The sequence below is a fragment of the Aedes aegypti genome, chromosome 3 (genome assembly GCF_002204515.2).
Source record: "Aedes aegypti strain LVP_AGWG chromosome 3, AaegL5.0 Primary Assembly, whole genome shotgun sequence".
Lineage (NCBI taxonomy): Eukaryota > Metazoa > Arthropoda > Insecta > Diptera > Culicidae > Aedes > Aedes aegypti.
The window spans coordinates 82,818,897-82,833,083 of record NC_035109.1 but is presented as its reverse complement, the minus strand read 5'-3'; the positions used below and the strand labels follow the sequence as shown (position 1 = coordinate 82,833,083).

The 14,187-nt window shown below is 38.9% G+C and overlaps 1 protein-coding gene across 1 annotated transcript; it reads left to right on the top strand.

The window, feature by feature from the left end:
• The first annotated feature begins 10,634 nt into the window (after positions 1-10,634).
• Positions 10,635-12,835, top strand: LOC5565979 (60S ribosomal protein L13). Its single transcript, XM_021849852.1, has 3 exons — positions 10,635-10,789; positions 11,252-11,523; positions 12,270-12,835. The coding sequence occupies exons 2-3, from the start codon at positions 11,281-11,283 to the stop codon at positions 12,678-12,680; spliced, it is 654 nt and encodes a 217-aa protein (XP_021705544.1). The 5' UTR covers positions 10,635-10,789; positions 11,252-11,280; the 3' UTR covers positions 12,681-12,835.
• The last annotated feature ends 1,352 nt before the right edge of the window (positions 12,836-14,187 follow it).

Genomic DNA, 14,187 nt, shown 5'->3' with positions numbered 1-14,187 from the left:
ACGTACTTGGTATATTTGAACTTAGTTGCTCCAAGACACCGACCGTGTTGCTGGACTCGATGCGGCCTTCGTTGTTGGCCAGACTAATTACATCACCGGATGAAATATTTGACTGCAAAACAAGATTGTATATCGGCGTATTACGTTCACTCGAACCCAGCTGCTCCGAGACCCTGGATTCGATACGGCTTCTGGATTCGATACGGCTTTCATTGTTGGTCGGTATAATCTCCTCGTCAATTGAATCAGTTACTTGCACGCCCAAATCGACTGTTGGCGTACTCGGTGCAACCGAACTCAGATGCTTCGATACGTCAGCATTCTTGGATTTGAAACTGGTCGATTCGAATTTCTCTAACCTATTCAGTTGAACGCCTTGAATAGGATCATCTTTGGAGCCGATTTCAGCCTCGGATATGACCGGTATGACAGTTTCCATTTGATTTGCACTTGTTTCTTGAGTAGCTTCCCGAAAACTTTTTGAAGCGTAGTTATGATCACAGACAAACAGACGTAACACTTAGAACAAATCTCGATCCAAATCATAGTCGCGAGGACATGTACGCCCAATGCTAAAATTAGTGTGTTTGGCCGACGGGCCAACAGATGGCGGTAGTGTGTAAACGTCAAACGCGAACAAAAACGATGCGAGCGCTGCGGGTGGTGGATTGACCACTTACGATATATTTGAATCGACGGTTAAAAAGGTGGTCGATGGACAATGAAGAGAGTGTGACGTCTGTTTGTCTGTGTTATGATCATCAATCTTCACTGTTCCTGACAGCAGATCGAATTCTGCAATTCCTTCGACGTCCGTCATGGAAGCCTGCCGCACGTTGCTTTGCTCAATGGTATCTTGATTGATCGGAATAGGAATGGAATCTTCCTTGATCGGGGTTGAATCAGATTTGGCAACAATCAAATTTAGTGGGCCAATCACATTGGCTGACTTCGTGATGCATTCTGATTTAGCCACCACTAAATCGATTGGATTGTCCACATCTGTCCTTACAGACAGATTGAGGGGTTCATCATCGGCGTCCGCCAATGTCCGGGAAAGATTAAGAGCTGTGTACTCCGGTCGCGTAAGCGGTAGTTTGGGTGTCGACGAAAATACATTACGGAATGACGGTTCCTCCTCACATGGAACGACGGCTGGCGTTTCTAACACAGGCGTTCTGAATTGATCGCCGGGATCGCTACCGTCATTATTCACTTCCTCAGCGAATAGCATTGCTGCTGCTTCTGAAATATGGTGGTATTGAAAGACGGTAATCACAAAGAAACATTCATTCACTTACCTAAAAGCTCTTGAAATTTGTTTCCTTGCTCCATAGTGCAACACTCAGTAAAATAGCAATAATTACCCAGAAATAGCTGCGATCGTGGGCTAATAAAATGCAGCCACCGAATTATCTGTTTGTGTCAACAAAACTGGTTAAAAAATCAAGGCAAACTTATAGAAAAAGCCAGTTCAACAATGTTTGGATGGGTGGATAAGAGTGGCGTCAATGTCAAAATTGGAATGACGGTGAATTTTCATACAAATCTACGTTCCAGTTGAGCAGGAAACAACCTGTCAAAATTGGAACATGACGTCACGTCACTCTTGTTTACAGACACTCTATTTTTGGCTTGTTGGACTTGAAACTATTTTAAACTGAACAAAAATTTACAATACCATGATAGGGCGTAACTGGAAATAGTTTTAGTAATCAGATTGGTCCTTTTTGTTAATAGGGCCAATCTGTTTCTGAGCCAGAATACAGTTAGGCCCTTTTATATTTTTTCATATAACTGATGCCAAAAGTTTGTATACTCAATTGTATCGTTTTGCATGTGTTCGTTCTAACGAATTACAACAGAAAACATGATAAGTAGATTTGTTTACATTTTGCAGTTAGGCCCTTTTCAAATGTTATGCTAGATTTGTCCATGTTTGCCACTCGAAAACTGAACGGAATGGCAAACTTGAACAAATAAAATTTATTTCGGCTTACTTTCGAGGTATATAGTTTGCCATATCTGCAAGTATTGGCTTTGACAAAGTTAGGCATATAGTTGTACAACAATGTGTTTGCAAATATGTTTGGTCAGTACACACATGACAAATAAATTTGTCAAAATTTGGCAAATATTTGCACATATGGCAAAGTATCCGAATAAAAAATTAAATACAAAAACAATATAATGTATTGTAACAGCACCATTCAAAACATTGGAAATACAATACAGTATATTGTAAAACTATCTATCCATAAAAGGCCCTACCCATGGTTTAGGGATGCCATCTGATCGGTTGAGAAAATCAGGACATTTCATGTACTTTCGAAAAAATGTTCAAAACTCACCGGATTTGTTAAACAATTTTTGTCGAAAAAAGCTGAAAGCAGGACATGTCCTGGTAAATCAGGACGGATGGTAACCCTACCATGGTTATGCGACCTTGCCGCGATGGGAGGGCACAATCCATTAGCCCATTAGATGGACACCAAAGGCGTAACCTGTAGTGGTGGTATCACATTTTGGCATTTTTGCTTAGAGCCGCGTTATAATTTATATGGCATAGACCAGAGCTGGGAAAAATTCTGAAATTCATCTACAGTAGTCAAGCCAGTGAAACTCACGCCCAATGCTGCTGTGGGCAAAAAGCCTTGAAAATAGCAAAACACCCCCCAAGAAACATTTGCCTATTTTATAATCATTTATTAAGCAATTTTTCACAACTACATACTGAATAGTTGCTTTATTATATTACTTTGCAGCTGCTACGCACACATTGTTCAAGCAAATCTGGCGAAATTATTAAGCTTCTTATCATTTAGTGACTGTAATCATATATTGTAATGATGTTTATTCAGGTTTCACTTAGCTTAATAAGGATTGATGATTTAACAACGCTAGTTTAACAAACTACATTATTGCAGTTTAATTCAGCATCATGTTTAACAACATTTTATTTATTTCCAAGTGAAGCCTTTGTTCAGGCGTTGTTCACACAAATTTGGAGAAGTTATAAAGCGTGTCGTTGTATATTGACTTTATTCTGCAACTTCAAAATCGCTTTATAAGCATTCATCTCAGCTTTTATTCAACTGCCACAAAATTGATTGAAAACAAATAAATGACTAAAAATAGCTAACACTGTATACATCAAATGCAGTGTATAACCTTTACCATAAATTACTAACCACACTTTTAATAATTACCTGAATACTGGATTCAAACTCGAGACCTTCCTATCGTCAGCGGTATACCTTGTCATCTGCGCCATCCTTGAATTCATATAACAGCCTTCTAGTGCCCAATATAAACCTCTTGTAGCTGATTATTGATCATGCTTGAGCTTCTATTCAACAATAACTAATCAACACGTGCTATGCTGATCAACAACTGAATAAGCGCATTACTTCTGCTGCTGTTCAGTACTGATGCGCGCTGAACTCAGAGGGCTATTTATAGTGCACAGTGAGAAAATTTATTTCAATGCTGGTCAAAAATAAAGTTTATTCACAAAGTAAAAACAGTCTGAAATGATTAATTGAATTTCACAATAAGTTTTAACTTGTTAAAACTTTAATTGAATTGTTCATTTAACTATACTAAAATTCATTTATTAAATGTATAATATTTCTACTAGGTTAATATTTTAATTAATTGTCGCACTTTTTCCATCTATTAAACATTATACAAATATAAAATATATTTCAATCAATAATCCTATGTCAGAAGACTGATTCAAAATATTTTCTAAACATATTTGAATATTGTATTGAGAAAGCATCAGTTATTATTGTATCCAACATGTTTTTATATATTAGTAAGTTAGTGACGAATTCGCCAAGGGCGAAAAGCCACTCAAATAAAGATAAATAATAATACTATTAGTAAGTTGAACATTGCAATACATTAGGAATACAACGCAATTTTTAGATATTTTGTCCATTTTTCAAAAATTTGGCTATGGTGTGATCTATTTTGTAAGGCTTCTTTGTTGCTGAAAATGTGTTTAGTAATCGTTATTTTGGACTTCTTTGGATGACCTGCTCGGATGATATATTTATGTTGAATTAGGATTTTATAAAATACCCATTCAGCTTTTAATCATGTTCATATTAAACATAGAAACAGCTGAAGTGCGAAGCAACTAAAACGTTAGTTCGTCTCCTGTACATCTGTATACACAATTATATTTGTTTGGTGGAATATTGGCTCTTTAATAGAAGGAAAAATGACTTGTTCAACTCATTAGTAAAACAATCTTGACAAGTCGGCAGAGATTCTTTGGAGAAGTTTAATAAGTGTTGATTCTACTATTATTCATTCCAATGAAAAATGTTGAACATTGTTTTAAATTTGGATCTAAATACCATCTTCTCAGCTCTTTGTAGGGCATTTTTTCAGCTGTCACCATTATTCAACAATAATTAACTATGTATATGTTTATTTGTGACACTGGACTGTAAGTTGGGTAACCACTTTCATGTAACTATTGTTAAATTATTATTTATACTTCGATTATCACTAAAATTGTTATGATAAGTAACTTTTTCCGATATCAATAACGTCGCAGATGATGATCACTCCATTTGGAAAAATTAAATTTTGATATTTTTAATCCAATGTGATTCGAACTTTACCCTCGTTGATCCATTACATCGCCATTACGTCCATTACGTTAATCCATCCATCGCATACACGTCTTGTATTTGATTTGAAAAACATTTGAAACATTTGAAAATAACATAAAAAGACATAATAAGTTTTGCTTGAATAAGAGCATACTCATATACTGTTATTTACATTGTTTATAAGTTTCATGTTGGTCAACATTTTAAGTATTAGACACTGAAACTTTTGTACGATTTGTTGTTAATCAAATGTTCAATATTCTACTAAAACGATAGCTACAACCTATAGAAGCTTTTAATCAGCCAATTGTTAAACTTCTTATGTGTTGTAGAACAAAAGCTACTATATTTGCATTTTCGGAGGTTTATTCAGCTCTTTTTCAAAACACAAACTGCAAGTGGAATAACAGCTTTTTTATAAGCGGAAATTAATTTTATTCAATTAATGATTCAACTAAAAATTTGTGCAGCAAAGGTTGCTGCTATGCAGCTTGTATTAAGCACGTAAGTATCTTAAAAGCTACCAATTGTTTCTTGGGCCGTTGCTACCGGCAACGCAAAATTACTGTAGAAAAATGTTTCATTTCCCGCTGCATTTCCCACAATTAGAGCCTTCAATGACAAGTTAAGTGCTGTTCAATGATGTTCACTAGTGACATCGTGTTGTCGAAACGAGTTAGTATGTCGGGCTGTCTGTGTTGGCGGCGCTGATGCTTGATTCGAACCTTTACACATGGTTCAGATGAAATTTTGTTCGAGCCTCCATGTCTGTTCTCTGTGCTAATACCAAACAGTCAATTTTGTTAAGACTTGACGACAATTGACATTTAAGATTCTTATCTTACGTAAAAGACAGGAGTACTCAAAATAGCACTTAAATGACAAATTATTCAAAACTATTTGGACTAGACAGTATTAGTAATGTCACTACTACACTACTATTTCAAACAAATTCTGAGGGAGCTGCTGATTTTCACAATGCTTTCTTTTCTCAGAAGCAAGGTAATATGGGTATTTTTCAAAAACTACCACTTCACAATACTAATAAAAAAACAGTGTTCATGTGTGTCCGTCTGAGTATTGGTCCTGGTAGAGAGGAAACTTGGCAAAAGCCAGACCGAGGGTTCAGCCTTGACAAGTTAAGCTGCCAGGCAGCTCCAACTACCGTAACTTCATCAGGACACCCACCCACCCCCTCCAGCGTTATGAAATTTATGAATGGGCCCTTAGTGTTCTTATGAGTACTTACACAGTTTTTAACTGAGAGCTTTTTAATGTCAATTGACCATTTTGCATGTGAATATCATGTGGCAGGTACGAAGATTCTAATTACGATAATTATGTTCAATCTGGCATTACGATAATTATGTTGTTTCTTAGGAATTCTCGGATGTCGGATGGATTTCAGCTAATTTAATTTTATGTAAGAATGACAGACTGACTGACATCCCAAATTCTCTGATTTCCTTTGGAATTCTGGAATCCCTATAGTAATTCTGGGTTTCCGATAGGCATTCTAGATTTGTTATAACAATTCTGGGATTATTTTGGGAATATTGTAAATCCGGTATTCTAGCTATTAATCTTTTGAAATTATTCGGTTATCTTCAAGACGGTATTTCTATAAGAATCTCTGAGATTTCAGTGAGATTCCTGCAAACTCTGGTAACCTACCGGAATACCACAGAAATACTAAGAACCCCATATCCATCATCGGAGTTCAGAATGCTGTTTTTAATTTAATTCACAGAGGAAGCTCAAAAATCTATCGCTATTTCATCAAATTCTCAGTACAAGAAATTTAGAAAATGTTAGGAACTTCATAATTTTACAATTGCTCCAATCTCAAAATTCCTTCATAGGATAGGATACTGATTTCAAGCTAAAATTTCAAAATTCTCAGAAAAATCCGTGTTGTCAAATCATTATAAAACTCACATGCACATTAAAGGAATGGTTATCGCAAATTTACACTTCAAATCGTGTATAGTTACATAACCTACATGAATTTGTATTCATGAACGATTACGCGATGCATAGCGGGAATGTAGTATTACCGCGTTTGCTCAAAAGGACACGCGGCCTACCCCGGTTTTACTCACTTTATACTTCATTCTTATGGGAGGTAAAATTGCAGCGTTTCATCAAATGCGGTTGTTCCTTTCCTGGACCATTTACCGCGTGGAATTTCGGGCGAATGCGCGTTGTTGGAAACTTTACAACAGCCGCGCGGTGTATCATACCAGCGAACCAGCCAATAATATTCATATTTTCACATGATTTTTCGTGTGAATAAGCGAGAAATTCAACATATATGCATGATTTTATTGATTTTAAGTGTCACCCTGAATGTAATTTTCTTACGTGCAGCATCACTCTGCACTCTGAATAGAATTTTCTTAACGTGCAGCATCAGTCACTGTGCTCATGTTCGAAAGTAGTAGGTACTGTTGAAAGGCTAGTCCGCTAAGACCACGCAGATCCTAGCGAGGCTAGCCCGTCCACATCCGATTGCAAATCATAAAGTAATACAATACAGTATATGTTTCCTTCAACTGGGCAGCTGGTACATCTCTCAACGAATCTTCCACACTTTTACCTACGACGACGCATGCTTCTCAACCGACGATTCTACTACCTAAGGTGCGACACTACCTATATACCAACAGGTACTACATGTTCGAAAGGTTTTTTAATTCATACCAATAGTGTAGTAAACTATGTGGATTTTGTTATTGAGTAGATACTAATAAGTAACTAATGGGGCGATCCCTGCCCAGTACTGGTGAGACTCTCCTCTCTACAATTGCCTCAGGGTCGGCGTACGCGCTTAACTATCGCGACCAAGAACACCCTAAACTACCTTTGCTGGACACAAACCCACTTTATTCCGATTTTCGCACAAAAGGTACCTCTATTACTCCGACTTTCTTAACGCTATCTCCTATCTCACTTATTCTCTTCTTTTATCTTATCGGCGGGGCCCCTTCTTCTTGTCCCGCTACTTCACTTCTTCTCCTTCCTGAGCGGTTCTCCTATATTTCTCGCTTCGGCTAGACGGTCGGCGGGTACTTCACCTTCTTCTTCACTGTCTCGTTTGGGGTGGACGGCCGGCTGGCTTTACTCTCCTTCACACTGCCCTTCGACTCCTTAACTTCAGACCGTTTACAAAATGGCCGCCTCTATTCACCGACTAGGTGACCCCTACACTGAAAACAGCGTTGCAGTTGAAAAGACTATATTAGACTATATTACAACGCCACTTGATTTGTGAAGACAAAATTTGCATTTATTTTAAATATTTTGTGCATTCAATTTTATCATGGTACTATTTCGACAGTAAAAATTACTATATCATGGTTAAAAACTTGCAGCAAGTCAGAATCGAATCGAGGATCTGGCGATTGTCAAGCACGAACGACTACCGCTCGGCTATCGATACGGTTGGATGAAGAGGGAACAAAACGCAAATAAAAAGCGTTCATGATATCTCAATCGTGGTTAGAATAGTAAATTTAAAAACTTGTTCATGGTTCTCATTACTTCAACGCTTGTTTCAGTGTATGGCTAGCCCGCCACAGCTATCGAGTGGCACCCTTGTCGACTCTAGGCCAACTCCGAACTATGCCGAGGCCACGGTTCACGTCCAGTGATGCTTCGGACGGGTCCAATCTCCGGTTCATGGCCAAACCCAGCCCGGTCAACCAGTCAGTGATTTTCGATAACGATCGATATACACGCTAAGAAAATATTATACTAGATGGCATAAATACCATTCTAAAACCCTATTCGGTCTATTCACTCATTGCGATGCATTTTAGCGAATTATGCTTGGCTAGTATAAACGGGTTTTATATTGGTGAAAGATTATTCGTAAATTATGTATTTCAAGATTAAAGTTCTAAAATCATGTGTTATGAATAAAAAAGCCATTTTCCTTAATCATGGTAAACAAAGTCCAGAAAAACTAAATAATGTGAATTTTCGCATGAAGCGCATTTATTTTCATATAAATCATGTGTAGTTTTGTCTGTTTTTGGTGTTTTTTTTCATTTTTGTTCCGCTTTAGTCCAGATCCATTTCCCGCATTCCCATATTGAACTAGTTTTATTCTAATGTTTCGCAATCACGGTGCGAAGAAAACCGTTGTAGGTTGAAGATCGTTATCGGAAGTTATGCTTGATAAATGGTGGATCCTCCCACGAAGTAGTGCGGATGCAATTGGTGGCGTTCCTGGATAAGTTTTTGCGTTTGTGAACGATGGTTTATCTCCAAGAATTCCAGAAGAACGGGATCATATTCTGAGGAAAAGGGATGGTGCAGGAAGTAATATATTGTTTCACATCAGGAAAGTGCAGTCTGGAGAATCAACTTACCAAGTATGTTTTTTCTGTTTATTTGATACAGCAAAACCGCGTTAACACTTGACCCGTTCAAGAGAGGAAATTTTCACAATGTTGCTGGTAAGCGAGTGAAAGTGTGCAACGTGCAAATTTTACCAAGTCCTCAGAGCAATACCATACGATCAATATGATCGGCAAATAATATTGTTAAATTATGCATAGAAAAGCTTATAATTAATCGGTTTTTAAAGCATTGAAATGAATAAAAAATACAAAAGAGTTCAAGCGCATATAAAATATATTAAATAGAATTTTCCATTCTCTCCGTGTAGATTCGTTTTGAACCGGTAGCGATCGCCATCGTTGGTCAAAGATCTATAAAGAACTAGTGGTCCCGGCAAACTTCGTCTTGCCATCAAGTAGGCTGTTGAAAAACGCTATTGATCGTCCCATACAAAATGACAGTTTCGTTCGCGCTCTTGTCTCCAACTTTCCCGGTGAATATCCTGGGATTTTTGTACAGACAAACACGTCGGAACCCTTGACGAACAAAACGGAGAAAGAATCATTCAAATCCGTTGACCCGTTCGTAAGCCATTTCGTGACATACAAACACCATTCCATTTTTATTTATATAGATAGATAGATTATGAAGACTGGTTTGTCGGGAGGAGAAAGCTCAGGGTTGAACTATTGGTAAACTACGGAGTCCTGGTGGGTCAAGGGGGCGGAAATATGATGGATTTTTGACGATTAATATAAGGGCTGCCTGGATTGGAATGGTTAACGGATTACCTGGATGTAATTCCAATATCGCTTCTTCCACTTTCCACAACTTATTTTAACTTTCACTTTAACTTTTTAGCTTTTAGCAGCTAGCGTCGTATTCTTTCAAATGCTGCAGTCTTAATGATGGCGGTTACTTATCGACGATCGCGACCGTTGAAGCATTTTTCCGCCCATCCATATTCGCCCCATCATGGCCACTTTTACACCACCCACAATGGCCGCCCATCCTTATGCTCCTGTAACGCCTGGTGGTGAGTAGCGGAACTAATGATGTAGATGCGTTCTTCACAGTGGGAGTTGGGAAGTGTCCAGTTTTATATAATTTAATATTTTCTTGTTATTAGTTATTTGACAATAAAACAATACACAGAATCACGATTGTCTCACAAATCTTGGAAACTTCAGCACACCACTGGTTACATGCTACATGCAGTAAAGTTCAACGCTTTTTATTCATACCGCCCAATATGTGTTTATTGTTATCAACAATATGAGCAATTTAATCAGTGCACTTCAACAATAGAAATATTAGTAATATATTGCGCATTTCTTTCACCTCTGGACTATCGCAGAAGTTTTTACGAGTGCGGAAACGCTTATAAAAGTGCGCATTTGCATCAAATGCAGTAGGTGTCTTCGGGGGACTTATTCTTCGTAAATCAATGAATAAGTGCTCTGAAGACACCAACAGGATTCAATGCAATCCCGCACTTTTATTCACAATTCCGCACTTATGAGGCTAATATATAATAATGCTAATGCTTCTACTACTTCAACGTTCATTTCTTCAGTGTCATTTGAATTTTTCGTTTGAAACCCCCTCGGTGCTGCGGCGCTGCAAACTCAATCGTCTGAATCAGACGATTTCCCTTTGATCTGACGTTTCCCACCGGAAACAGCTGTGCTGTCAAACCCGAACTGTCGGCCGCGTCGCTGCGAGTCCGCTTTCCATCTGTCAGTGCCAACTTCATCGACCTCTCTCTTTTCCGGCCTGTACGGTAGTTCTGTGAACACATTTTTATCGAGGTACGGAAGAAAATCGTGAAATTTTGGTGTTTTGTTCGGTTTTAATTGTTGAAAGTGGCGATAATCTGCTGGGAACTGCAATGGCTTGATTGTGACGTGTGTTATTGTGTGAGAAATGATGGATTACCGTGAAAAAGTTAGATTTTTTGTGGTCGAATGAATGTTTACAATTTCGTGGAACAAGAGTCTAGATGCCGAGTGTGGTTTGCCTGCGTTGAAAGAATGTGAATCTCGGAAATGAAATTTTCTGTAAAGATGCATTCAGATTGATGAATTGTATAGATTAATGGCTTCGCTAGATTTTATTCGTTTTTAGTTTGTGTTTTTCACTCAGGTTATGTTTGTTATCAAGCGACTTTGCATGTTTTCCTCCAGCGAATATGACAGATGCCAATGTTTAGAGTGGCCCAGTGTGAGATGCCTTTCCTAATCCTATTCTATTTTGTTCCGGTTCCGTTTCAGGCCCAACCGTAGCCTAAAAATCCAGCAAGATGGTGAAGGGAAATCATATGATTTCAAATGGCCACTTCCATAAGTACTGGCAGCGGCATATTCGCACCTGGTTCAACCAGCCGGCCCGCAAGTACCGCAGGCGCCAGAACCGCATCAAGAAGGCTAAGGCCGTGTTCCCACGTCCTGCTGCCGGACCTCTGCGCCCGATTGTCCGTTGCCCGTCGCAGCGCTACAACACCAAGGTCCGCGCCGGACGCGGTTTCACCCTGGCCGAACTGAAGGTAGGTGTTTATTTTTTCATCGCATTGTGGATCCCGGTGCATTAGCAGAACTGGTTCTTCGGGAACTTCTTCTAAAATTCATCGACGAAAAGCTTTAGGAATTCTTGCAATTATTTCTCCAGAGATTGTTTCTGGGTTTCCAGAAATCCCTATTGGGAATCCTCCACCAATTATTCCAGTGACTTTTCAAAGGATACCTGACGTGACCAGACGTCCCGGATTGAAGCCAACTGTCCCGCATTACCAAGCATCCCAGAAATTCCTGGAAAACTTAAGACTTTCTTGAACAATTTCTGATAGACTATTTGGATGATATTTCAATCAATTTCTGATGCCATTCCTGGGGGAAATTATGATTATACCTAACTTAATATTGCAATGATTATGATTAGCGATTGAATCTTATAACTCAAGCGTGTGCTAGAATAAGGGCGTAAGTCGCATGATCGATTTCTCTTCACCGATCCTATCTTCTGTGAATAAAAGTAACAAGATGCAAGTTTGTACGCATTTTTTCACCTCAGGACGCAAGATTGCAACGCTGCTTAGCGATTTGAAGTGAAAAAATGCTGACAAACTTGCATCTTGTCACTTTTATTCACAGAAGAGAGGATCGGTGAAGAAAAATCGTTCATGCGACTTACGCCCTTATTCTAGCACACGCTTGAATTTTGTTATTATTCATATTATTATCATCATTATCGGTCTCGTCAATTCTAATTTCTCCTCTCTCTCTTTCTTTTTAGGCTGCTGGTCTGACCAAGGGATTCGCCCAGACCGTCGGAATCGCTGTCGATCCCCGCCGTCAGAACAAGTCCGTCGAAAGCCGCCAGCAGAACATCCAGCGCCTGAAGGAATACCGCAGCAAGCTGATCCTGTTCCCGATCCACGAGAAGAAGAAGCTGCGCAAGGGCGAGGCCACCGAGGAGGAACGCAAGCTGGCCACCCAGCTGCGCGGACCGGTGATGCCAATTGTGAACGAGAAGCCAGAGGTTGAGTTCCGTGCGATCACCGAGAAGGAGAAGAAGTTCTCTGCCTTCCTTGCTGTTCGCCAGGCTCGTCTCCATGCCCGTCACTTCGGTGCCCGCGCCAAGAAGGCAAAGGAAGCCACGGAACAGGAGAGCAATGCCCCCGGTGCCGACAAGAAGAAGAAGTAAACGGCTTGTTGAGGACAGCCGTCTAGTTTAGCCGGTTTGTACAATTTTACGGATTATTATTTTCTCGTGTATGTAAGTGAAAATGGGGAAAAATGAGCGAAAATAAGTGGAGTAATAAAACCCTATTGGATAAGATGTTCCAATTCCAACTATGAGCGTCTGTCGTGGAGAAATGCTTGGTTATCCGAAATGTCCTGCAAGTATACTGCGCTTATTAGCATAACTATCCCATGCATAAACAAAATCTCAAAAACCACCATGGAACGATTATGCGATTAGTGACAGTAACAAAATATACGTTCTCGTAAATAGGGGGCCTTTTAAGATGGTGAGGTCCTTACTGTCCCTCTTCGCATACTTGTCCCATGTGTATGACATTTCATAAAACATGGGACAATTATAGGATAGCTTAGTGATTTTTCAAATACGCCATGACTTCCTGAAAGGGTACAGTACACGGAGAAAATCAAGTACCCAAAAGTGAGTTCATTTCACTCAATTCGGAGAGTTTGTGCGTTAAACTAATTTAGCAATAACTTATGTCGTATTCGTATTTAGGAACTGGATCGGTGATCAACACATAAACAAATCAACTTTAATAAAATTGTAGCTCGGTCGAATCTAAATCGGGTTGGGGTTGAAACTGTGATTCAGAACTTCGCCAGTTCCAACCTAGGTTCAAAAAAGATTTCGACATAAGAATGCTAATCCCTCCAATACCCAAATTTTTATGTTCGATCTAAATATCATTTTTAGTTACCTAAAATCGTTCTAAACATGTTTTGGACAATTATTTATTTTTATTCGCAAATATATGAATTTTGGCTTTTGATTTTTATAATTTTTATTTTTGAACATACAGTATTGGACAAAACATTTGCAACTTTTTCGATTTTCCATACAAAATGACCAACTTTGGTAAGCTAGATCTCAGTTATTTCTGGACGGATTTCAATGAAATTTTCACAGAACACCAGACATAACTTGAATTTTAACATATATTTTTGTGTAAATTGAAGCGCTTTTTTTACGATTTTTTATAATTGACATAGCTAAACACATTGGAGGAACAGCTTCAGGGTATCTTCAGCAAAGTTGTAGATTTCGACGAGATGAACAAGTTTGCTGAAAACAGGTTTTGTATAGGGCTATTGGATTTTGAGATAAATAGTTTTGAATTTTTTTTAAGGGGCCTTCCTTAGCCGAGTAGATAGAGTCAGCGGCTACAAAGCAAAGCCATGCTGAAGGTGTCTGGGTTCGATTCCCGGTCGGTCCAGGATCTTTTCGTAATGGAAATTTCCTTGACTTCCCTGGGCATAAAGTATCATCGTACCTGCCACACGATATACGAATGCAAAAATGGCAATTTGGCAAAGAAAGCTCTCAGCTAATAACTGTGGAAGTGCTCTTAGAACACTAAGCTGAGAAGCCGGCTCTGTCCCAGTGGGGACGTTAATGCCAAGAAGAAGAAGAAGAAGTTTTGAATTTTTCGCAGGGTGGCCACCGA